This window comes from Pteropus medius, unplaced genomic scaffold (assembly GCF_902729225.1).
Source record: "Pteropus medius unplaced genomic scaffold, Ma_sr-lr_union100, whole genome shotgun sequence".
Lineage (NCBI taxonomy): Eukaryota > Metazoa > Chordata > Mammalia > Chiroptera > Pteropodidae > Pteropus > Pteropus medius.
In genome coordinates, this window is record NW_024349804.1 from 5874817 (window position 1) to 5901694 (window position 26878).

General features: G+C 35.2%; 3 protein-coding genes and 1 pseudogene across 3 annotated transcripts in view; 3 read left to right on the plus strand and 1 right to left on the minus strand.

Moving 5' to 3' along the window:
- NCAPG (non-SMC condensin I complex subunit G) overlaps positions 1–11440 on the minus strand; it is a 28810-nt gene extending 17370 nt beyond the window's left edge. Inside the window, exons 1-9 of the mRNA XM_039838120.1 lie at positions 11187–11440; positions 10029–10232; positions 9274–9502; positions 7178–7323; positions 6813–6897; positions 5694–5886; positions 5120–5269; positions 1886–2026; positions 988–1111 (exon numbers count right to left, since the gene is read on the minus strand). Of these exons, the coding sequence (XP_039694054.1) occupies positions 988–1111; positions 1886–2026; positions 5120–5269; positions 5694–5886; positions 6813–6897; positions 7178–7323; positions 9274–9502; positions 10029–10232; positions 11187–11297 (1383 nt within the window). The 5' untranslated portion in view covers positions 11298–11440. The remainder of the gene's footprint in view (positions 1–987; positions 1112–1885; positions 2027–5119; positions 5270–5693; positions 5887–6812; positions 6898–7177; positions 7324–9273; positions 9503–10028; positions 10233–11186) is intronic.
- On the plus strand, positions 7858–7976 carry LOC120583041 (uncharacterized; annotated as a pseudogene).
- Positions 11441–19265: 7825 nt separating the features above from the next.
- FAM184B (family with sequence similarity 184 member B) overlaps positions 19266–26878 on the plus strand; it is an 86068-nt gene continuing 78455 nt past the window's right edge. The window contains exons 1-2 of the mRNA XM_039838096.1: positions 19266–19402; positions 26509–26637. Coding sequence (XP_039694030.1) covers positions 26604–26637 — 34 coding nt within the window. The 5' untranslated portion in view covers positions 19266–19402; positions 26509–26603. The remainder of the gene's footprint in view (positions 19403–26508; positions 26638–26878) is intronic.
- On the plus strand, positions 19401–22117 carry DCAF16 (DDB1 and CUL4 associated factor 16). Its single transcript, XM_039838121.1, has one exon. The coding sequence runs from the start codon at positions 19658–19660 to the stop codon at positions 20306–20308; it is 651 nt and encodes a 216-aa protein (XP_039694055.1). The 5' UTR covers positions 19401–19657; the 3' UTR covers positions 20309–22117.

Here is a 26878-nt window from a genome sequence, read left to right on the forward strand (position 1 = left end):
ATGTGTCTAAAAAGTGTAAGATTATGGGAAGATAATAGGCACATAGACATCGAAGATAAATTCTAATATTGCTTGAAAAACAAAAAATTAATATTATATAGCCTTATATTGTATAACCTTAAGCACTATAAAACTAAAATTCTCTACCCAAAATTTTCAACTCCTTCCCTTGTTCAGCTCTATAGGAGCTAAATATAAAAAACAGAATTCTCTTTTATTGTTCCTTTGGATATACAAAGCATAAATAATGACAGCATAACAAAAGACCTTCTTTTCAGAGTCACTGGGACACTGGAGTTGGCTGATTCAGAAAACGGTGCATCTCAAATGAGGGTACTTAAGCAGACACTGGATAACCACTAACTGGAAATGTCGTAGAAGAGATTTATGTATAAGTATGTATGTGCAAGGAGGGGTTGGAAAGACGACCTCTGAATTAATTTACAACTCCAAGACGGTATGATTTTATGAAAAGCGATGATACACGGCTGGCTTTTATGCCTACCCCAGAGAAAATACCAGTAATATTATAACATTTATTTCTGCATTTATAAAGCACTTTATGAACATTATTTCATTGAACAATGAAAAGTAGGTTTTATTGTTATTTTTACTTTGTGGATGAGTGAAAAAGCTAAATTAAATAACTTGCCTAAAGTCACAAAGCCAGAAAGTGTTAAGAGGGGATCTGAACCCAGGTATGTCTAACTTGAGCCAGCTCTCAAACACGCTAGTGACCAATGGCGACATGTCACCACTTCCCTAACCCGCTCCATTTCAAACTGATACAACACAATGATAGGTATGCTAAGAGATTTTTTTTAAAATATGTGTGAGAAAGATTTGTTTTTAAGTTTAAAAGCTTGATAGAGACAAACCTAAAACAAAAGGCAATTTAAGACAAAGCAAAAAGTACTAAAAGGTAAGACAATCCTCAGTCATTTACCAAAACTTGTTATCTTTATCAACAACGAAGAAAATACTTACAATTTGTATTCTCTTATCATCATCTATAATTATGTGGAGCAGTCTCTCAACAAGAAAAGAAATTAGAGATATCGGGGTTGTATGTAGAGTAAGAATCTCCTGTAAAATAGCCAGCAGTCGTTTCCTGCATTCAAAAAGAATTATTTTAATTTAAATAGGACAGTAGAAACACATTTTATCTCTAACATTTCACCTATTACGCAGACTTAAATATAAAAAAGAACTGAAATACAAAAAAATATGTACAAATTTTAGGTAAAAAATTCATGTTCTACAAAAAAAAAAATTTATAAATGACCTTACAATCTTTCATAAATCAACAGATGAAATGACAAAATACCAGCAGTGAATCAAATCTTTTAGATAGTATTACTAGCCCTCTACTATAATAAAGACAAATAGATTTTTAAGCAAACATCTGCAATTTCATTGATTTATTCCAAAAAAATGAATTAAGACCTCATATTTTATACATACACACATAAACACACAGGAGTTGGGGGAGGAAAGGGATATATTTCCTCATATATTACATATATATTTATATATGTAATATATATATATTATATATATATGTAATATATACACATATATGTAATATATACATATATTACATATATATGTGTATATATATACATATATATATAAATATATATATATTACATATATATTACATATATATATGTATACATATATATATACATATATATATATATTTCCTCATATATTACATATATATTTATATATGTAATATATATATATTAACATATATAAAAGGAAAGAAAATACTTTTTATAGCACATTAGAGAGCTAGGTTAAATATAGTTAATCATATTATAACGAGACTATATTTCAAAACAAAAAATTCAGAAGAGCACATTAGAACATTTAGACGTACCTTCCTCCTTCTTCACTGGTATCCAAAGACTTGATAATTAGAATCAACTGTTGACCTATGAACTCTTTTGTCATCAAATTTCCAATATAGGAAAAGTCATTTATCTGCTCATCATTAACGACTGGAATGCTCTGAATATAACTAAAACAAGTAGAATTAATAAAATGTATAGAATCTGTTAAGAATATTAAACAGCTCCCAAACAGGTTAGAAAAGCATCTTTTCAGTTCATATTAGTGCAAATATATGGATGTTTATACCATGTTATACTAATTTGGTCTACAGAGTAAATTCTATGCCATTATCATGGACTTTCACGAACTTGATGGCCTGAAACAAAAAATTTGAAAAATGTACTTTCATTAAAGATTCAAACTTCCTATGGGAAATTTTCAAAAGGTTCATATTTGTCTCTCAAATTGATAACTAAATATTTCGATGTCACTAGTATTCTGTTATAAAGTTCTGAAGCCTTTCCTCAAAATCCAATTATTTATGAAGAGCTAGACTTCCATCATCCCTAATTAACCATTATTTTGTTGTTTAAAAGAATAGCAGCAATAATAATAGTCATTACAGGATTAAATCATGAACACAATGATCTTTTAAAAAAATCAGAAAAACATACATGGTGTCAGGAATTTGTATTATTCTAGCTTAGGGGCCTAACTAAGCTTTGCAGTGTCTTAGTGCAGGTGCTACTGAAAAAGCACCATCAACTGCCCAAATTAAAGCCTCTTACAACCCTGACCTAGAAAATATTCAATAGCCTACAAAAGATAGAGGGAGGGGGAAGCTACTTAAAAGCAGAATTAAGGGTTTAAACTTAAACACCTACATGCCTTTTGGTTGGAATATGAAAAACAATCTGGTTCAAAAATGTCATTTTTAAAATGTCCACAAGAATCAAGTCCTAGAAACTGCAGAATTATGTAAAATGAATAAATCGACTCATTTTATAAAATGATAACCAAGAGTATATAAAGGCTCATAAATCAAAAATTTGTATTTAAGGTAGCTTTCCAAAAATTTTATTCGTGTCCCTTTTTCATACTCAAATTTGATAGGCCTCATTTAATATCCCGGATTCCTCTCTTAATGTGAATACTTTGGATAACAGAAAATTGTTTCATATCAGAATTCTGAGTCACTAACTCTTCCTGCTATGAAATGTCTGAAAATATATTTCTCACATTATCAGAAAACAATTTTTCCATTTAATTTTGTTGCTGTACCTGAGTAAACTTGTCCTATCTAGTAATGTTGCTCCCAAAAGACAATCGTCCTATTTCTTGTGTTCTTTCAGTAATAAAATACGATTTTTAAACTTTTCCTCTCTATAAGTGAAATAAACAAGTTGATTAAAATCATCTCAAAACTCACAGATTAAGGGACAAAGGAAATATAAGAATGAGGACCCAAGCTCTTTACATGTCGGTATTAATCAACTAAGAATCAATTCGTGAAACAGTCCTTGAGAAGACGTTCCCCCTCTATGTTACTTATTAATATTTCATTTTTTTTAATATTTTGTCTTCTATAGGCATTTATTACTTTTACATTGATATATACTAAACATTGCATCAAACTCATTCTTTTTGGAAATATTTCAATATGGCCTAAACAGCATTATAATAAATACTCTAATTAAATTTTAAAGCCTGAAATAATTACCATCAAAACACTTAGAAAATTCACATATGGTTTTTGTAATATTTCTATGAGCTCAAGCTATAAGTTTCTATTTTGGCTCACATTTAAGATATTTATCCTGAATTTAATATTTGGCATACAAAATTCAAATGTATTCACAGTTTTGCTTCCTACTTATATATGAGACTTTTATTGGCAAAAGCAGGATAGTATATTTCACATGGAGAGAACTCAGGCCCATAATTCATATTATATGCAAGAATCTATTTAAAAATGCATCAAAGCACAAAGTTAAAAATCTACACTCCAATATCTATCAAAATGTATATTAACTTTGGCCCAGGAATTCCACTTCTGGGAATTAACCCCACAAAATCAGAAAGGCACATCTAAATGTACAAGAAAGTTGAACACACCTTTATCATCAGTGAAAACTGGAAATACCCTAAATGTCCATCAACAGAGGAGTAAATGATATGTCATTGTTACTACGGTGAGAGATTTATATGTACCAACATATAATGGTCTCAGACACCAGCAGTTAAAAAAAATTATGAAGTATGCTATATTTAAAAAAAGCATTTCTGCATTTAATATACTGGTGCATAAATGTAGAGAAAGGGTTTGAAAGTGTATACTCCAAATTGTTTGGTTGTTAACTATAAGGAAATCAATGAGATTGAGGAATTAGGAGATAAAAGGAAATTCCACATTTTTATTCTATGTACATCTATATTAGAATTTTGACAAAAATGCATTCATGTTTTACTTGTTTAATTTTGAGGTGAAATAAGGAGAAATCACAGTAATTCAAAATAATTTAAGAAAAAAGTACATTTTGAAAAACAAACTTTTAAACAAAAAGCCAAATTAATTAATACTAAAACTGGCTACAAAGGTCCACCCTGTCAGTTGGAAAACTATGGTCCATGCACCAAATCCAGCCTACTGCTTTTTTTTGCATAGCTTGCAAGCTAAAATTTTTACATTGTTAAATAAGTTTAAAAATACATGTGAAAATATATACGTGTGTGTGTGTATATATATATATATATATATATATATATATGTATATGTGAAAATTAGATGAAGTTCAAATTTTAGCATCTGTAAAAATTGATAAAAGTTTTATCAAGAAAGTCATAATCGTTCATTACACATTGTCTCTGGCTGCTTTTACATCACCACAGCAGAGCTGAATAACTGTGACAGAGACAGTATTGTCCACAGACTCTACAAAACTTAGTGTCTTGCACTTAGAAAAAGTATGCCAACCAGTTTCAAAGAGTAACGCATCATCATTATCAACTTTATGAAGAAATGTACATAATCACATCTTAACACTTTTCAGATGTCCCGAAACACACTGACTTTGATCTTTCAGTATCCTGACCAACACAAGATATTCCTCAGAAAGACTCAATGTGCACACCTATTTATCTCTACCTAACCAAAAAAAAAAAAAAAAAAAAAAAAGTTTTTAACTTATTTCCAATCAAGCATGTCTTTGAGGGAGGAGGGCTGGGAGGTTGACACATATGGCAACACAAGTACATTCCAAACCAAAGGAAAAATTTTTACCTCAGTAAATACTCTGCATATACTACAGGCTCTGGCAAAATTTGCTCTAAAAATTCTTCACCTTCGTCTCCTTTTGACTTCAAATATTCACAAAGGGTACGCCAATACAAAGCAATTTCAGGAGTTAATGTTTCCACTGGAATCAATTTCCTTCATTTAAAAAGGAGAGAATAAAAGCATGATCTTAACAGCCAGCTAAAATTTGAACTAAATAGAAAAATGGGAATTTGTAACTGCCATCCTTTTAATTGCAAAGTCATTAAGTTATCCACACATAAAAGAATGGAAAACAAAGAGTGAAAATATTTAGACCAAAAGAAAAAAAAACATTAAATGAGCAAACATACTATAGGAATACACGTTGTTGGGCTTTCCATGGTAGGCTAATGTAAAAATCAAGGCAACAAAATGAAAAAGGAATAATAATAATAATAATAATAATGTAGTCTATGGTAAAGAACTGAATTCTTATACAAGAAGGAAAAAAGTGGAAAAAGACATATACGAGGAGACTAAGTTTAATTGCAAAAGTTCATCAGCATCACATTTTAAAGAATGAATACTTCATATATACCTGCCATCATTATTTTTACAGATTTCTGCCAGTTCATTAAGAGGAGTCACTGAAAATAAGGCATTGAGAACAGAGATGGCCACTTCAGAAGAATTTTCCACATCCAACCGATGAAGCAACTCTAATATATTTCCGTCAGAGAAACGTAACCAGCCTTGGAGAAGATGCTTCTGTGTTGCTTGTTTCACAGCATCTGTTAAGTCATTTGAAACGTAAGTAAACAGAGGCTCCCTCTAGCTTCCATTTCCCGTATTTTGTTTTAACGTCTCAGATCAGTATTAACATTTAAGTCGGTATTTATAATGAAAACGGAAAGAGACTAAGAGGCAGAACAAAGCATACTAAGGAAAAATCACTATGTTGCTCATTTCCAAATAAAAAGAGAAAAGGTCAGAACCAAATACTCAACCAACAAAATATCTTTGCATTCCTTCTCCCCTGCATTCCCTGGGCTTCGGGTCTTGTTTAGACAATATAATACCAATATTTCACTTATTGACTGACTTCATCTATTACACGTGACTGCTATTTGCAGTAGGGAATCATGCAAGCATGTATCACTAAACGAACCTTATTCCCAGTTTTTAAAGTCATCCTAGTCATTAGTCCTCTGAGAATGTTTTCAAACTCTGGTTTTTCTTGCTATAGTAAAATTAAGTCATCTTAGCCTTCTCATATGGATTGGAAATTAAAAATCTATCATTCCTCATTCCTGTAAGCAGATCCTCTAGTTGCAACAGGGACAAAAAGAAAAAACAAACAATAAACTAAGAAAATTATACTAGTATGACCATTCCTAATGACTGTATAATCAAAATATACACAAAGAGGATAGACAGCATTTTTACTAGGGAGGGAGAGCTAGAAAACAGATCCAGCCCTACTTCTGATGTAAATTAGCTCTGTAGCCTTCAGCTAGTTTTTCCATTTATAAAACAGAAAAATTGGAACAAACTCTTAAAACCTAGAAAATGTTTTCTATATTATACACCAAGATAAATTTCTGACAGGGCTATGGAAATAATAGGTTCACCTGACCTAATTTAGGACAGTTGTTTATTAAATCTTTTAAGTCTGAACTCAAAATCTACTGAAGTTTTGTATGTAAAGATATCTTACCTGATCTGTCACTAAGACCTTGTTGAAGGAGCATTACTCTCTGAGCAATGGACATAACTCTTATATGAACCTTTTCGGCTAAAACCTTAAAAAGATAATAAAAAGATGGTTATTAAACTCAACATAGTTTACAAATTTCATAACTAGTAATATCTCCATCTAAGAAAATTACCCAGAATCTCCAAAAAAATTTAATATCTGGTAACACATTAATACAATAAGATTCTACCTAAATTATCTAAGCTCTCTGTTGGTAAAAATCTCAAATGAAGGAATCGTTATTATTTGCCAAATATTTTTCAAAAGTATTTTAAGAGTACAGCTTCTTATCTTTTAAGAATATGCCTACACAAGATGTTATTTACCTGATAAGCCAGCTTTCTGACAGTCTCTTTCACATCCTTGGTGCGCCCTACGATTTTTGGCAAAGTCTTTGCTGATGGCACAATACATGATAACACTGCCCGCCTAACTTCTGGATTGGAATCATTTTCAATCAAAGTAGCATATGCTAAAAATAAAGTGATACATTTTAGTACACTAAAGAAATATTTCTTTAATTATAGTCATAAGATAACCCACATTTTGATATTTAATAGGATCTTTAAAATGTCATATTTTAGTCTTACACATTTAATTTTAACTGAAGACTTTTTTTTTCTGCCAACTTCCCTTAAAAAGGGCAGAAAATGAAATTAGTCACCAGACTGGGCATGAAGGCTAACACTAAAAACAAATAGCCCTAAAGTCACAGAAAATCCATCATTAAGATTATGCCTTTGCAACTCTTTAAGATTTAGAAGTCTAATATAGCAGGGACTTTATTTTAAACTGACCTGGCATTATAAAGGGCTATTTGGATTTTTAATGAGTTCAAAAAAAAAGAATTAACTTTTGGTTTTACTTACTGAAACAAAATCTATTTCTGTATATAAATGTTTATTCACCTCTACTTCTCAAATTTTTAAATTATAATCAAGTACATGTTGACTACTGAACATGTTTTACACAATATTAGGTATATCATTTAAGACCAGAAAATATTGTCTACGACCATGCTACCCTGAACAAACCTGATCCCCTCTGATCTCGGAAGCTAAGCAGGGTCAGGCCTGGTTAGTAGTTGGATGGGAGACTACCTAGGAAGACCAGGTGCTGTAAGCGTAAAAAATAAAAATAGAAAATAAAGGATTGTAATCCTTGCAATCTGTGAGGTCAACCAAGGGTTGCCTTGCCTATAAAAAAACAAAACAAAACAAAAAAACAGAAAATATCAACACCAGTTATCAAAATTGATTATAAAGCTAGTAAGAAAGAAAAAGAGAAAAATTAACAGGAGTGCCCAAAATATACCTTAGGCTAATATGGAAAAGTGGAATATAACTATCTTTACAAGTGTAAAGGTAGAGAAAGATTTCTTAAATAAAAGCAAGTGCAAATCAAAGAGACTGATAATTTTGACATAAGAAATTCTGTCCAACAAAAGACATCCCAAAGAGAGCGAAACAATAAACCATGTTAAGTAGTAAGAGATCTAGGATTCATATAACCCAAGGATTTTTCAGTATAAAGGACTCCAATAAGTCATTAAGACAAGCCAACAGAAAAATAGATAGAACACATTAATAGGCATTATATAATAGAATAAATATAACTGGCTGCTAAATATCCAAAAAAAGATGCAATAACAATTACATCATATGACCGACTAAGAAAAATTTAAAAATCTGGCAATATCAAACACCGGAGAGGATGTGAATCAATGAAAGCCTTTATGCATTTTTATTGGGAATATTAATTGATGAACCGTTCTGCAGAACACTTATATATTAAATGTGCACCCATTCCAGTTAGTCCATCCCTAGAAAAACTCTAACTTGTGCGTGAGAAACCATGTATAACTTCACTGCACCAACACTATTTTTTAAGAGCAAAATAACTGGAAACAACTAGAAGGTCCATCAGTATTAGAAATAATAAACTGTGCTATGTTCATACAATAGAATGCCATAAAATAGTAAGTAAACAGAACATGGATGAATGTTACATTTAGAAATAATGGTGAGAGCACAGAAAAATATGACACATGCAACATACAAAATAATAGGCAAAACTTATTAGAGATACCCACATGTAGTTAATTGTTTAAACAAGAGAATTAACCCAAAATTCAGGATAATTGTTATCTCTGAGGGAGTGATGTAATTGGAGTGAGATATAAGATACAATATCATCAGTACCTTTGAAGCCTATTTTTTCAAGTTGAGTGGTGGTTCCTTGGGGTTTTTTTTTAAATTATAAATATATATACATATTTTTAAATTATATATGTATGTATATGTGTATATACACATACAAGCCTATATTCTTTCATATATGTAGTTCATAACGAAAAAAATTATCTACTGAGGATTTAACAAAGTCAACAAAACTGAAAAAGGATTTAGGGAGCTACACATACCATTAGCCACTGGGCATTCATCATCTTTGGGATCCTGAAGTCGTGAAAGAGCCAGAACGGCCTGTATCCTTACATTTGGAATTTTATCTTTCAATCTAATAAACATGGCTTTATTAAGTTTATCAAACAAATCATCATCAATCAGGGCATTTTCTGGCATACTTCCCAAGAGCCTGTTGATGAGCTGGCACACTCTAAATCTAACTGCATTGCTGTTTGCTTCATGAGACTGAAATGGAAACAAATCAAAATTTAGTCACATAGCATTGCTAAATAATCACATACCTTTGAATTCCATGTTTAGAATTCAAGTAATTACTTCCAGAGAAACTATAATGCTGCTTTGATCCACATGCATACTAAAGATACATTATATAAGGTTATCAAAATGTAGTCTGAGTAGTTATACAAAATATACCATCTAAATTACAATAGTATATTCCTGTTTATAGATAGAAACTTTACTTCTAAAATAGAGAACTCATTTAAAATACATGTATAGAACTGGTTTAGAGAGGTCGTTAAAAATGTAATGCTGTATTTTAAAAGTCCGTCTTTTAATCTGAATTTTAAAAGTACATCTTTTAATCTTCATGACAGTTCTAATATTTCCTATAAAAAACTCATTCACAGTCATGTTCTCAATTACCAGATATTGCATTCTCTAAAATACACAAACTTCCATGGCCCCTTTAATATAGTATAATTTTCTACAATACTCCCCCAAAGTTCACGTTTTCATAAACCTTTAATACCTTTAATAGAAAAGTAAACAAATAATTTAAAATGCCACCATCTTCCTCTTCCTCATCATCTTCCGTATCAGATTGGTGAAATGAAGTAACAAATTTTGCTGCAAATTCTATTACCCTCTCCACAACTGGTTCACGTTTATAGACCACCATAGCATATTTAAGGTAATGAACGAACTCCTCATGAAAAACTGTTTTATCATCCATCTGAAAAACAAAAGAAACCATCACAAACTGCACTGATGAAATCATTTTTCCCAACATTACTCTAAGAATGCTGAAAGCATTAGCTGTAACTCAAACTGAAATCATTATTTAGTAAACTCTCAATTATCCGAACCATCAAAGGGGAAATAAATGTGCACCATTTCTCTACACTGAAATTTACTTCTTCCAGGGAGAAATCGATCGTGAATTTTGAGTGGATGGATTCTTTTTTTCGGTATCCTTGACTTCTCAATATGCCTTGGCACCAATTTAGTAAAAATATGCTTCTTCATGAACAGCCCCAAAACAACAGTGGCTTTGATAGTCTATCATATTTAGTCTTTCTATTACACAGCAACTTCCTTTTGATACAACTTTCGCATCCTATCTCCTATTCTCAAGGCTTATTACATTGATTTACAATCTTTCTTGGACCTCAATTTAATTTTCCCGAAACTCAGTGTCCTATTTTTCTCACGGCTCCAATCAAAATAAGCATTATTTACATGAATAGAAAGAGTCAGGTCCTAATAACTTGCTATTTGGTGATTTGATTTAATTTAACGGTGGAATGATGTTAGGTGACTGATGGTCGGCGTTTCTGATGTGGGCGGTGACCAAAGGGACAACAACCACTGAACCACAGCACTCAGGATCCATTCTGAGGCCCATTGCTTGGTGCCTCGGGGATCAATCATGTTTCTATCCAAGTTCAAGCCTACAAAGGATTAACGGTCCGCGGCAGAGGCCGCTGGGGAGAGGGGGTGCCCAGGCGACCTCGGGCAAGTCGCCAGACTTCTCCGAACCAGGTCCTGAATTATGTCACACCCGAACAAGCATCTCAGTTCAAGGAGGATGGAGTCGCAGCGCGCGGAGTCCAAAGCGTCAGGGGAGGCCCCTGCAGGAGGAAGAGGGGCGGCGGCGGCCCGGGGCCTCGGAGTCCGGTGCGCTTACCGTGAGGTATGTGCGGCTCAGCGCCACCACTAGCTTCGCCTGGTTCTGGTGCGGCTGCTGCGCCAGCTTAAAGGCCTCCTTAATCGAGAGCAGCCTCTTCTCCGCCCCCATGGTGCTGGGACTACGCGGGAACAAGCCCCGTCTGCAACCGGCTGCAGCTGGCCCGACAGATCACAGACTGAATAACCAGAGCTTTCTCAGACTCGGGTCTGCGGGCTACGGGGAGCCCAGGGCGTAGTTACCGCCAGAACATTTAAATAACTCCCGCGGGAGAAGGAAATACCGCGAGACTGCCGCGAGAGGGCGGGGCGGCCAGAGCGGGAAGAGATGGACCCACCCACCTCAAGCCCTGCGGTTCGGACGCATGCGCCCCGGGCCTAGCCAGCCGTTTTCCGGGTGGGCAGTGGCATTTCTACGAGGCGGGGACAGTTTGCTCGCCCGGAAGTGGTATCCGTTGAGAGGGTGAGCCGAGTGGAGATGCGACTGTCGGGACAGAGTTGGTGGCGCTAGGCCTCACCTGGTCGTGCGGCAGGGCGCGAGCGAGAAAGGAAAAAGATCCTACATGGGTGAGAACAGAGAATCCACTGAGGGGAACAGTTCCTGCTCCGACTGAAGCGGAGCAGGGGGTCCCGGGAGGAGGGGTTCGCTTGGAGATCCTGCGGAGAAGGGAAAGATAGGGCGTGCTGCGGAGCGGGGCAGCGGCCCTGCTTCTCCCGAGCGGGGAGACGTACCGGGCCTGCGAGGGGGCCGTTCCGACGTCTCCTGATGGAGGCGGGCCGCTGTCCTTTTAGGCTTTGGGTCCTCGGCTGCTGGAAAGTCTGTCCGCAAAGGAGGGTGGCAGTGTGGGAACCGCTGCGAAGAGAGGCACGGTTTAGCTTAGACACGCAGCTTATTCCAGGTTTACCGGCTTCGCACAGGGGAGCGTAACGGCGATGTTCTCAACAAAGAAACACAGCAGGGCAACAGGTTTAGGGTGTCGGTTAAGATCGAGGAATTTGGATCGCCTTCGAGCAGGAACTAAGCCATTAAACTTTTTTAATGGAATTATGTCACACCCAAACAAGCATCTCAGTACCCACAGCCAGCTAAGGAAATAGGTAATAATGCCTCCCATTCACTTTTTTTCCTATTAAATCACCTTTCCTCCCCAGTAGTAACTGATTTTCTTCATTTACTGTTAATTTTTATGTGTTTACGATATATGAATACATCTCTAATAAGTATATTCTTGTTTTCATGTTTTAATGTTATATGACTAGTCATATGCAACTTGTTTTTTCAATCAGTGTTTTTGAGATTTATTCATACTGACACTTATCATGATAACTTATTACTCTTCATCGTCCCTTATCTGCCAGACACTTTTTAAGCACTTTATTTAATTAATCCTTACCAACAACCCCTGTCAGGTAACTTCTATCTCCTTTTAAGCTGAGGAAGCTGAGGCACAGACGGGTTGCCTGGTGTATGAATATTCTGTTGTATGAATATGCCATAATTTATTCATCCATTCTCCTCATATGCCTAATTCCTGAAACTTTAGGTATTCAAATGCTAGTAAAGTAATAAATATGGTAGTATTTGGGTTGTCCATAATTCCAAAATTATCTAGATGTCAAATTTCTGAAAGACATTTTAGGTTGATTAGCTAGAGTAGAAGCATAGAGGCCTAAGCATACATGTAGCATACTGATAACATTTATGATTTCACTATAGCCTAAACGTAGAATGCCTAGAAAGCTGCGGTGAAAGAAACCTAGAAAAGGCATTGATTCTTTAACCAAGTATGTCCAAATTATTATTTCAACATTATCAGCATAAATAATTAATGACATAATTTACATTTTTTCCCTTACCAAGTCTTTGAAATTCGGTATTACTTTACCCACTATCACTAACCACATTTCAAGTACTCAGTGGACACAGAGGGCTAGTGGCTACAATATTGGACAGTGCGGAATTATATTTATTTTGAGAACCACTGTTTGTTTTTCATGTAAAGTCAACTGGTAAACTAAAAATTAGAACAAACGAATATTTGGAGGCATTTTTATTATCTCGTGGGCTTAAATTGCCCAGCTCTCTTTATGGTTTGGGTGCCTAACTACTTTTGTTGCTTTGTTTGACTGTGACATTTCTGATATGATTTCCTTTACTGTATTTTACTTGGCTATGTTGCCACAAATGAGCGATGACTTCATTCATACCATCTTGTCAGTTATTAAAGGATGAGGCATTTGGCCACCAGAGGTCAGCCTAACTATATTTTGATGAGCTTTTTTGGGGGGAATTAATGTTTTTGCTCAGTATTTTTTGAACATTATAATCTGAAAAGAATTTTAAAGTATAATAGATTGCAAAATGAAAAGGCAGCCTTTGGGATGGGAGAAAATATTTGCAAACTATATATCTCAAAGGGGGTTAATATACAAAATATATAAGGAACTCATGCAACTTTAATAAAAAAAAAAAAAAAAAACCAATGAGCATAGAGGGAGCAGTTGATATCTTGCTCCCTGGCATGTTTTCAGATTGGTTCAAATAAATTCTTAGAAAAGTTCAAAAAAAAAATGAGTAAAGGACCTGAGTAGACATTTTTCCAAAGAAGGCATGCAGATGACCAAATAGGTATATGAAATGGTGCTCAACCTCACTAATCAGGGTAATGCAAGTGAAAATCACAGTAAGACAATCCCTTGCACCTTTAGGATGACTGTTATCAAAAAGAAAAGAAAAGCAGTGTCGGCAAGGATGTGGAGAAAAGAAAACTCTTATGCCTGTTAGTGGGAATGCAAATTGGTTCAGCTATTATAGAAAACAGTATGGAGGTTCCTCAAAAAATTAAAAATAGAACTAGCATGTAACCCAACAGTCTCACTTCTGACTTTATATTCAAAGGAAATAAAGTCACTATCTCAAAGATATATCTGCACTCCCATGTTTATTGCATCATTATTCACAGTAGCCAAATTATGGAAACAACCTAAGTGTCCATCAGTGGATGAATGGGTAAAGATGTGAGGTCATGCACAGGAACACACAATGGAATACTATTCAGTCTTTAAAAAAGAAGGAAATCCTGCAAAGTGAAATAAGGCAGCCACAAAGACAATTAATTAATGATCTCATATGTAGAATCTAAAAAAGTTAAACGCATAGTAACAGAGTAAAAGGGGAGTTACCAGTGGCTGAGAGGTAGAGGAAACGGGGAGATAATGGTCAAAGGGTACAAACTTTCAGTTTTAAGATGAATAAGTTCTGGAGACCTAATGTTCACCATGGTAACTATAGTTAATATATGTATACTTGACATTTGCTAAGAAAGTAGATCTCAAGTGTTCTTAACACATAAATGGTAACTGCGAGGTGATATGTTAATTGGCTTAATTGTGGTAGTCATTTCAGTTAATATATCAAAACATCACATTGTGTTAAATATAATTTGCCAACTGTGTACTTCAATAAAGCTGGTAAAAAATGATAAATTAAAACTTATTAGTCTCACTGTCTTAAGCTTACCTATTAACTTCTATTTTCAGTGCTATGGGAAAAAAGAACAAATAACAGCAACTTTGGGAATAAATCTCTTCCTGTCCTTGGTAAACTTTGTTTAATTAAAGAAATAACAAAACTAAAGAATTTATGTGGTAAGGTTATTTAGTTCCAAAATTACAGGAAAAAAATATTTTTTAAAGGTAAATTATACATGGAGGTATATAGAGTAAGTGCAGTTAATTTGGTTTTAATATGGGAAAATTATGCACATGAAATATAAAAGAATAACAGTGATGGGTTCACTCTAGGGTTTACATATGCCTTCAAAGAGACTTTGTTATTTCTGCTGAAAAAGTAGAGTGAGCCTTTTAAAGCATGCTTTGAGTAACAGAATGACTGAAATATACTCAATCTTGCAGATGGAATCTGGTTGAAATGAAATAGTAAAAATATAAGAGGACAGAAGAATTAAAAGCCAACAGCTTCTCCTGTCTCAATTAAATAAGACTTATGGTATGTTCGAATTTTCTTTTTGTTTTTAGGTTGAACTAGGTGGTAATAGTATAAACTTAAAAGTATTTGCATTCACGTTTTTTCCTGCAGATGAAGTTATAAGCAATTCTCTTTATTTTGCTTTAGTAGGATCTTTGTTGATCCTACCTTTTAAAAACTTGTTTAATTTGCCTTTGTCCAACACATTATTAAGTCACTTAAATATAATTTGGGTATTTTTGTAGCCGTAGAATAAAAATAGGATATGCTTGTATAGTTACTTACAGCAGTCCTTCATCATTCCCTCATTAATTTTTTCAAAAAACCTAAGCCCCTGATATATGCCAGATACTGCTGGGAACTGATATATAAAAAGAATGTATATAGAAATATTACTGACACGAAGTCATACCATATGACCTTATTAACACAACTCAATGTGTATTTGAAACTAGATGTTTACTGAGTTACATTTTGGAAATTACTCCTACAGAATGATGTAAATGAGCTGTTGATATTTTGGTTTTTGCTTTTTCCATTTAGACCTATGCTTTTAGTCCAGCTGTGTTGCAATGTATACTTCTAATGTGCTTTTACCACATTTTAACTGTCCACTTCTCCAGTGATGGAAACCTAGAGTGCTTCTAATTTTTTACCATCAAAAACCAAGCATCAGAGTACATGTTGGTCTTAACGAGAATTTCTTTGCTACATATACCCAAGAGTAGAATTGCTAGATCATGAGATGTGCAAATAGTTTGGCTAAGTAGTGCTGCCAGTTTGCTCTTCAGAAAGATCCCAGTCTACAATCGCACCAGCAGGCTGGTTCCTGAAGGGATTCCTTTAGTCTCCTTACTGGCACTTGACATTGTCCAGCTTTCTAATTACCAAACGAATAGAATAATGTGGTATCTCTTTACTCGTCATATCGTCAATGGCCTTTGGATTTTCTCTTCTGTAAACTGGATATTTTTGTCCTTTGCCTATTTCTTTATTGAGGTTGCTACTTTTTGTTGTTGATTTGTAGTTAACTTCGTTCTCGATGTCTTTATTTAGTTCAGTCATTAATCATCAGAAATGATTAATTTTGATGTGATTGAATTCATCATTTTTTGATCTTGTGTGTTACGTTGTGGAAGGTATTTATGTAATACATTTTCTAGTTAGTATTACTGATACGGAAGTTAAGAGTGCCTAGATTCAAATCCTCTCACTAAATGCATGACCTCAGGCAGGTAAATTAAACCTCATTGTAAATGGGGACAATAAAAAAACCTATCTTATAGAGTTGTTAGGAGAATTTAAAATGAGTTAACATTTGTGCAGTTTCTAAAATAGTACCTGGCAAATTGTTAAGTGCTATATAAACAAATTAGTGAATAGTCATAGATTAATCTCATATCCAGGAACTTTGCTGAACTCTTCTATTAGTTCTAATAGTTCATATGTTAAGTCTTCTTTTAATTAGATGACTGTATATCTATAAATTAATAGCTTTTTTCTTCCAGTTCTTATATCTATTATTCTTTTATTATAACATTGATTAGAACTTTTGGTTCTTTGTCAGTATCAATCATCATGGTGATCCTTATGTAATTTGATTTTTAAAGGGAATATGAAAATTTTTGGTTGATAAACTTTTACCAAGTTGAGAAAGTAACTTTTTCTTGCTGGTTTGGTAAGAGTGTTTTGTTTCTTAAAAATAAATAGGTGTTGATTGGGAACTAAGAAAAGTTAAATATCCATGGTTGATAAAATGATCTAGGTGGTTTTTTTGTTTTTTGTGGGGTTTTTTTTTTTTGGCTTTATCACTGTCGTCATTTATATTTATAAATTTTCTGAAGTTGAGATATTCTTGCTTTCCTGGGATAAGCAAAACACTATTAGTTTTGTTGGGTAATATTTGGAATTTTTGCAAGTGAAATGAGCCTGTACTTATTTGGTTCATATCTAGATTTAGAATTAATATTTTATTATCTTCTTAAGGACCTAGTCAGTTTATGTGCTTTTTCTTTTTTCTGGAACAACATATAAAATATATATTTTCTTAGAAGTTTGGTGGAACTCACTTATAAAACCACATGGACCTGATGTTTTTAATAGAAGGTTGTTACCTTTTCATTTTCTTTAATATTTACTAGTCTATTCTATTGAAGTTATCTGTTTCTTCCTCTATGAATTTTAGTATTTTTTATTCTTCTAGAATTTAGCCATTTCATCTAGATTTTAATATTTTAGCATATGTTTGTCATGTTTTTATTTTGAATCTTTTATTTTTAAATCTCGTTCTTGATAAGTCTCACCACTTTCATTTTTTTAATTCATTATCAAAATATTTTGGTTTTATCAGTCTTCTGTTGTTATTTTATATGCTTTTTCATTTCTATCTTTATTATTTCCTTTCTGCTGATTTTGCTCTTGCTCTTTTGCATTATCTTGAATGTTTAACTTGTGAATATTTAAACTTTATTGTTTCCTCATCAGTGTATTCAAAGTTATAAATTTCTTTTAGGTACTGATTTGCTCATGTCCCACAGATTTTGCCTTGCAGGTGTATATTATTATTCAGTTTTAATATTTCTTAATATCTTTTGTAATCTCCATTTTAACCCATGAGTTATTTAGTTTCTCAAAATAGGAATACTTTTAACTAACCTTTATTATCTAATTTTATTGCATTATGGTCAGAGAATTTAGTGTGAACGAAATTGACCTTTTGGAATCTAGTTATATATTATAACTTAATGCATGTTTTATTTGTGTGTTTGTGTGTGCTCAGATAGCTATTCTGTTTGGTGTAGAGTTCTGTATTCTTATATAGTATCCAAAGTATATTGATATTTTTAAGTGGCTTTTTTTTTAGATTTTTATATCTCCACTTATATTTCTTTCCCCTGCAGTTCTATCACTTGTCACTTGAGAAATTTTGAATATGTGTTTTCAGGTTCATATGTGTATGAGTACAGCAGGTCCTTGAATGACATAATTTCGTTCAACATCATTTAGTTATAACATTGATGAGATGTCATAGGAACCTAACTCTTGTTTAGATCAGTTAGCCTGTGGCAGAACTGGCTTTACCAGTTTTAACATCATTTGTCTTAAAGTTGCAGAGCCCTTCAGTGACTTTAAGAGAGGATTTAACTGTATGTCACTTTATTTGGTTCCTTTTAACCAGTATTACCGTCCATCTTTGTCCCTTATATTTTTTGGCTTAAAATCTTTTTTGTTAGATATTAAGATTGCTATCCCAGCTTTGTTTTGGTTCACAGTTGCCTGATATATCTTTTTTCATTATTTTATATTTGACCTGTGTCTTTTGCTTTAAAATATCTTTTGTTAGCACATTATTGACTCTTGTTTTGTTTTTTAATCCAGCCTGTTTGTTTTTTAATTGAGTTTCACCTATTTACATTCAGTGTAATTTCTACTATATTAAGATTTATACTTGCTATCTTATACCTGTAGAGTATGGTCACATGAATGCAATCTCTGGGGTCCCAGCCAGATTCCTAACATCTAACAGCTCTACAACCAGGACAGGTCCCCTAAAACTAATCCCAATAAGCACATCTAAAGGTAAAAAGATACCTTTTATAGCTCTCTCTTTGGAGTTTGGGGCATCAGGGATCTGCTTTTGCAGAAGTAATTTTCTGGGCTAGAACTGCATATTAAAAAACAAGCTGGTTCAGATATGAACCATAAGGATTAAAATGGCCTCAGGCTCTTCTTCCCAATTTTGTGATTTTAGGAGCCATTCCCAGTAGGAAAATCTGCCTAAGCCTATGAGATAGGAAAGCCAATAAGGCTTCTTATTCTTAAATACTCATAGTTAAATGTGCAATAATGTTACCTAGTGCTTTCAGGCTTTAGTGTCATGTGTCTAGTCTTCTCGTTCACAGGTTAAGGCTACCTTTCCAGATAGTCCAACAGCTAAGTTACCAGTTTCCAAGGGCATTTGCACCACCTGTGGAAAACATCGGATCTATGCACACCACATGTCCTTGAGAACTCATCGCTCCAGCCTCCTGCACAAAATTGGCTGCACCAGCAGACAACGAAGGCAACCACTGAGTTTCTTTTCATTACCAAGTAGATGTAATATCCCTGCCAACAAAGTAGTGGACACACGTGTCTCTTCCCAATATCACAACCAGTTGAAACCACGCTAAGCAAATCAGCTTGACTAGATGAGGACCCCTTCTCTTCTTGGGTAGCCTGGACCACTGGTAAGTGACTAACACTTTTACACACTGAACTGGTCCTGAGAACTGAGATGTCTTCTTTGTAAGTGAAGAATACCCAACATAATCTCAAAGAACTGCACAGTGATGCGAGCCAGAGGCATACTTTGTGTGTAACGGACTGAGAAACAGACAATCTTATTGAAGGGATTTTTCATCTTTTGTTTCTATTTGCCAGTGTTAGTGTTTTGCTGGCTTCAATTGTTACCTTTTTCTGGTTCCTTCTTTTGTTTTATTCAAATGGGTCCCAGAAATCCCTCTCCTGACCCTTTATCAGAATCAGAAAGTGAGGAAGAAGAAAGCGCTAACTACCTAAATGAGAGTTCTGGGGAAGAGTGGGATTCCTCTGAAGAAGAGGACCCTGTGGTGCCCAACCTAACACCTCTTGAGAGTCTCGCTTGGCAGGTAAAGTGCCTTTTAAAATATTCAACAACTTGGAAACCTTTAAATCCTAATTCCTGGTTATATCATGCTAAACTCTTGGATCCAAGCACGCCAGTCCATATACTTCGAGAGATAGGTCTAAGACTCTCCCATTGCTCCCACTGTGTTCCCAAACTGGAACCAATTCCTGAATGGCCACCTCTGGCTTCTTGTGGAGTCCCACCTTTTCAAAAGCCCCTTACAAGTCCCAGCCGGCTTTCTAGAGATCACGCCACTCTAAATGGAGCACTGCAATTTGCCACCAAGCAGTTAAGTCGAACCTTGAGTAGAGCCACTCCCATACCGGAATACCTAAAACAAATTCCTAATTCATGTGTTTCTGGTTGTTGCTGCGGCTGGTTAACTAAAACAGTTAAGGAAACAACCCGCACTGAGCCCATCAACACTACTTATTCTTACACTGACTTCCAAAAGGCAGTTAACAAACTCCTAACTGCATCACTATAGAGATCCACCATTTGTTCTGCTGCCTCTCGTGTTACACAGCCCAGAGCTGAGAAACGAATGCCTTCTCAACCAGACTTTGCCCTATCCTGACAAGCCAAAGGGCTACCAAGTACTGATTATATACCTGAGGGTCCCCTCACTCAGCTACAGGAAATGTGCATTGTGAGCGTTCCCTTTGATAGACCCTGTGGATAAAATGAGAACTTCAATGGAGAATTAGTCAAGAGGGACCATATTGCAGCAGATAAGTTAACTATTCTCCACACTCAGTTATCCCCCCAATTTATTCCGCATATCTGAATGGACTCTAACTAGATAACTAATTGTTAATGGGAAGGAAAAGATAGGCTACTACCCTTTTGTTACCCAACCTTAAGAACAGCTATTGTGAAAAGTAGGAGGTTAGCTACTCCCAGTAACACTTTGCTGAGCATATTCTTCTCTGACATTAATTTCTAGGGAGGTAGTTGAATTAAATTAAATAACTGGACAAAAGAAAACAATGGGTCTGATTTATCTCCCAGCTTTTATATAGATAAGCCTACCTGCAGGGGTTCCTACTTTAGGGAGAGGAAGTGCAATTTCAAACCTCACCTACACTACTCCAGACCTATTATAGTACTTGCAATTACAGCATAAACATTTTCTATCATAGGCTCCCCCCAGTCTGTCTCTGGCTAAACTGGCCTATAAGGTCATACCTGGGGATTAAACAGACACCTGTTCTATAGGGAATATGTTTCCAGCATCTTGACACCCAGACTTTAGTCAAGAGGAAACAAAACATTCCGAAAGACCAAAGGGAAAGCATTAAGAGAGCATTTATGTTTTCAGGGCTAACTGCTAGTGGATTATTTCATCTGTGTGTTTCCTGGAGCAGTACATTATGCACTTTCCACACCCACTGCACACTTTCCAGGAACACTTCTGACATTAAAGAATCTTACTACTGAAAATCTCAGCCTAATGTAACCTGAAGTCGAAGACTTTTTTAGCATCGTTTTTCTACATAGATTAGCATTAGATGTAACCAAACAAGGAAGAGTATGTACCCTTGTAAATGAGTCTTGCTGTGTTCATTTAGGTGTCAAAACATAGTAATAGACATACATAAAATGCATGAGACCATTAAATCTTTTCACACAACCTGCAAAAAAGAGTGAAACCTGTGAATGATCCTGATTGACTGGGCAGCTAAAGGATTCAGTAATTAGATTGTTAAAGATATATATCCTCTTCCTTATTTTAGTTTTACTGCTTCTTATTCTCCATAATTAAGTGTTGTATACAATGTGGCATCAAAAGATTGAAGCATTAATGGAATCACAAATCCTATAAATGTATAGCAATTTTAAGGAGAGAAGAATGTTTATAACCTAATGAGTATTTCTGCTGAGCTTTAGTTGTCTTAAAGAAAAAGGAGGGAATTGTAGGTAGAAGAAATATTTATTCATGGAAAATTACTGAATTGAAACCATATCATACTGTTCGTGTAACTGAATGTATCAGAAAATGTTCCTCTGTAGATGTTCTGTGAAACCGGTTTTTAAAATGTTACAACCACCTGTTTTTGTTTTTGTTTTTTTAAGGGGGAGGTGGGAAGAGATAGGGAGTTCTGAAAATTAAAATATGTTGATGTTTATGTAACCATATGTTCCTTTTTCTGTGTGTGCGTGTGTGTGTGTGTGAGAGAGAGAGAGTGTGTGAGAAAAGTGCCTTGCTCATAAACACATTTCTGCTATTCACTCCTAAAGGAAGCCTTTCCCCAGCTTTGCAGCTGAATAAACCAAGAGCTTTATACATGCTGAACAGAGTATGGTCATTTATTCTCAAATGAAATAGATCTCAGTTTGCTGAAGGCATATTCAGCATTTACTAAGTGCTGAATACAGTCAATAGATGCAGTGTCTGTGTCTATACAGTGTCTCTGATAGGAGGTGACTTGGCAGCCCTAGAAACGAAGCACACTCTGAAGAAGATGATGTGAGATATTCAGTCAAGACCTGTATTTGAACTCATTTGTTAAGTAATTCCAGGTTTCAAAAAAGGATAGTTAACCTGGATAATAAGCCTTAAGCTTTCACTTTTTTGTGTGTGCCGTGGGTGTGGGGTTTACCACTTTCATACTCCCCCTATGTGGCCCTTTGGTTAAATGTAGTCTCTATAACTAAGATAGATAAAGAAGGGCACATTTATTCTCTATTTACAAAAATATTTATCAGAGGAATAAGGAAACAGCACTTCTAAACCAATGGACATTAATGTCACTTAAAGATGTGATTCTCTTGGTACAGACAGGCAGCCTCGTTTTGTTGGAGCTGTTCAGATCCCTGCCGCCCAGAAGACCACAGCCAGGTCTTTTAAACCCATCAGCTTCCCAAGAGAAGGAAGAAATCAGTACATGGCAGGAGGAGGACGGGTGTTCCGTCAGCTTTAGGGAATTATCCTGTGGGGCTCCTGTCACAAATCCCCATCTGAAAAAATTTTCTCTATGATGAAAACGGTGTTTTGAAATTAGAATAGATTGTCAAAGCAATTTAGGGACCTTAGAAGTCACTTGGGTTATTACTGATACCTCAATTCCCTGAAATATCTCTCATTAGAAATTTAGTCATCTAATAACATGGAATGCCTACTATAATCCAGATACTGGGAGCAAAATTAAATAAGATACTATACATAAGAAATTAGTTTTAAAACATATTGACCCAAGATAAATTATCCTAAAGCTTTTGGCCATTGATGCCATTTCTGCTCTCTAGGACCACATTAAATAAGCTTAATCTTTATATGGGCCTTAAAATATTCGAAAGTGGAGCAGCCTTCCAAATGTAGTATAAATTCATGTGGAGGGCACATTCCAGCCATTAAACCCCACAAGGGAAAGTCAGCTTAGGAAACAGGTAAGTCGGTATTTTGTACACAGATTTAAGATGTATGTGCTAAATTCACAAAGCAATGGCATATAAATAAAGGGGCAGAAGTATTTTGCTCATATGGCTGGAGTATATAGAAAAGCCCAGAAAGTGGGTAACTTCTGACTTATGACAGCTTTGTGCAAGCTGCTGACAGATGAGTCCACCAATGAGCAATATCCATTCAACTGAGGGAAATTGAGGGAGCTCTACTAAGTGAAACAAACTGCTAGGTATTTCCTTTGCGTCAAAAATATCTATGGTAAATCTTTGCCAATTTCAAAAGTTAGTTAATGGCTATATGTTTGAGTCTGATCATTGTATGTTCTATGCTCTTCCTTTCAGTTGGTGGCAGTTGTGGGATTATATAAAAGTTTTGAAAGAGACCAAAAAAATGGAAAGGATAAGGGTACTACATTGACCTGACACTCGCTAGCTACCGAGCTCCTGTTAGCTGTGAAAGCTAATACAAGCTGTTCTCAATGAGACATGGGAAAAGAATGCCTGATTTAAAAATAATTTAAAATAGTGTGGCAGGCAGGTAACCAGAGTTGTTGCTTGTAAAATGCATAGAGGCAGTTTAAAATGGTTAGTGTCAGTTTAGGGTTGGATCAGTAAATTGACTGGAGTTTGGGCAGTTTATTTGGGAAGACATAGATGACCCTGACATGTGATATGAAAATTCTTGGGGTCATTTGGGAAATGATACCCTATTCCCTGGAGTAGGACATAGTAATCATCTAGGAGACTCAGGATCCTCATTAGTCAAACAAGATGAAAACTGAGTTCCTAGTATACACAGAAACCGAGCTGGTATGGTATCAAATTAGATTTCAACAGAAACCAGATGGAAGAGTCTTAGAATAAGTTTGTAAATTAAGGGGCTGGTGATGTCTTCTTATTTGAGGGGAAATTATCTTTACGTTAACTGCTAATCCCTTGCTTAAACACTACCCTTCTAACCAGTGTCAACTTTGGAACCTGATACTCCAACATATCAACTAGTGTTTTCCAATGCATTAATTAGGTAGTGGTCTAGTAGGGGCAGCTTCCTTTGGGAGGTACCAAAACACTGGAACAATCCAAGGGCATAGCCATGTTCCACCCAAAAAGACCCTGGATTGGCTTTATGATTGCAACCAGAATGACTCGATAAGGCGGCAGAGTTCTGGTAACACAATTAAGGGGGCAACCACAACCAGGGGACACTAAATTCCTGTATTAATTGAAAGCGTTATTGTTGGCCCCAGCCTAGGCATTCTCATGGGGACTTAGCACAACGTGGGTAATGTGGTGGTGGCCCCTGGCTGCCTGCCTGGTAGTTGTGTAGAATTTCCCAGTGGCCTGAACGCTTTGGTCCAGATCCCAATTTCCTTTAAACTGTTTTTTGGTTTTTGTTTTTTTATGATGTTCACTTTCTACTTGTGACACATTGTTTCCTTAAATATGTTGGGTTGCCAGTCTTAGCAAATAAAAAGTACAAGATGCCCAAATAAGTTTTAATTACTAGGAAAAATGTTATTTAACTGAAATTCAAATTTAACTGGCATTCTGTGCTTTATCTGGAAGCCCTATAAATGTGTTAGTAGCATTGATTAAGCTTGGGTTGTAGTCGTATAATTGTTCCAGGGGAGCAATCTGAGTGTTCCCGTTATGTGGTGTTTTCTTCCAAATACTCAATGCCAGGAGATGGAGGCTAACAGTTAACACAAGGTTAGAACTGTTGCAGAGAGGTGGAGAAAGAAGCCCGATGGCAGATATGACAGTTTTTATAAAAGACACATTGTATTAGGCTAAAATAATCACATAATCATTAAAACGTTTGCAGACATTTATATAATTTTTAAAAATGTCAGTATTAGGTAGATTGACTTTGTTTTGTGTGAGTGTGTGTGTATTTTAAGCAGTTAACTTTCTCACTCTTTGTCATGAAAGATTAAGAGTATTACTCTTTTTAATTTAAATACTTGATAGCACAGTTCTGGCAGCCATTCTTCATTGCAAGAAAGGTCCACAGATCTGAAACACCATTCTTTTCCTTTCAGAACCCCCCAAAGACTCAAAGATTTGAAGAACAAGGTACCCTGGAAAGCAGAGGTAGGAGCAAAGTTGGAAGCAAGGGGATTATTTGAAAGTTTTGGGGATTTATTTGTTTTGTTTTTTATTTTTTGGGTGGCCAAGTGACTATTCCTCTATAGCCAAACTCTAGCAGCTTATTCCCTGGAGAAATTGAACCAAAGTCCCAGTTAGAACAGGGACCTGGGGAGAGTGATGGTGATAGTGAGGTGTGACACTGGAAACAGGAAGATTGAAAGAATGTCAGTATCTGAACATCATGAACTGTCTGTCTCTTTAGTCCACCCAGCTACATAATCTGGCAGCCAGGCTTATACCCAGCCCTGCTCACCCCATCCAGAAACATGAATAATAAAACAGCTTACCACTTGATTATGATTATTTGCTACTGTAAAACCCAGAGCCCACAAGCCTCCTCATTCATACACAGCTTTCAGTCACATGAACTCACAATAAACTGATAGCCAAGAATCACTAGACGTTTGAAGATACTTTGAACAATGAAAGATGAATACCAAAAGAAACAGAAGAAAAAAACTAGAAATAATGAAGGGAACATAAAACCCTCAAGCTATAATAGTCTCAGAAACAGAATATATTGCATCCATAAAATAATAGCATGCTGTAAAAAATGAACAACAAAATAAAAGTATTGGAATAATAGGGTTAATATTAAACATTCAATAGATGTGTTAGAAGATAAGCTGAAGAAATTTCAGAAAGTAGAACAGAAAAGCTGAGTTGGAAAACAGGAAAAGGACAAAAGAAAAATGAGAAGATCAGAATGGGATGCAACCTCTGATTAATAAGACCCCAAAAAGAGAGAACAGAGAAAAGAGGTGAAGAGAGAAAACAGCATTTCCCCGAAATGTGGGACATGAGTCTCCTAAATTAAAAGGATCCACTTAATGCTCAACATAATGCGTTAAACACATACAAGAGCATACCATATTTCGGGGGGAAAAAAGGTCCTAAAGGCTTCCAAAGGGAAAACAAGGTTTTCATAAAAGGATGTTTTCAGAATGGCATTTAGACTTTTGGTAGCAACACTGGGTGTTAGATTATGAAAGCAAGTCCTTCAAATTTAAGAGGAAAAATGAATCCTAATCTGGAATTCTGTATCTAGACAATCCAATCAAATTTGGGGCTAAAATAAAGTTTGGACTTGCATGGTTTCAAAATTCCACCTTACCATGTACCATTTCTTAGGAGGCTACTGGAGGATGTGCTTCACCAAAACAAAGGAGTAATCAAAGTAAGAAGGCATGGGCTCCTGAAAACATAAGATCTCACAAAGGAATGCAATGAATGAAAGTCCCAGGATGACTACTATGTCCAGTAAGTAGGAAGGGGGTTTTAGGAAGTAATGTCTCTAGAAAACTTGGAAGAAACTGTTTGAGTTTATGGAAAGTGTAGAGAAGAGTGAGAAAGATGTTGGGACCTTAGGGGAAAAGAATAAGATAAGTACATAGGAAACTAGGTCCGTGGTAAAATGAGGCAATTAGAAGTACACCAAATACACACTTTTGGATGAGTGTCACTGTGTCACACAAATTTGAAAATTTTTTCTTAAAATGTA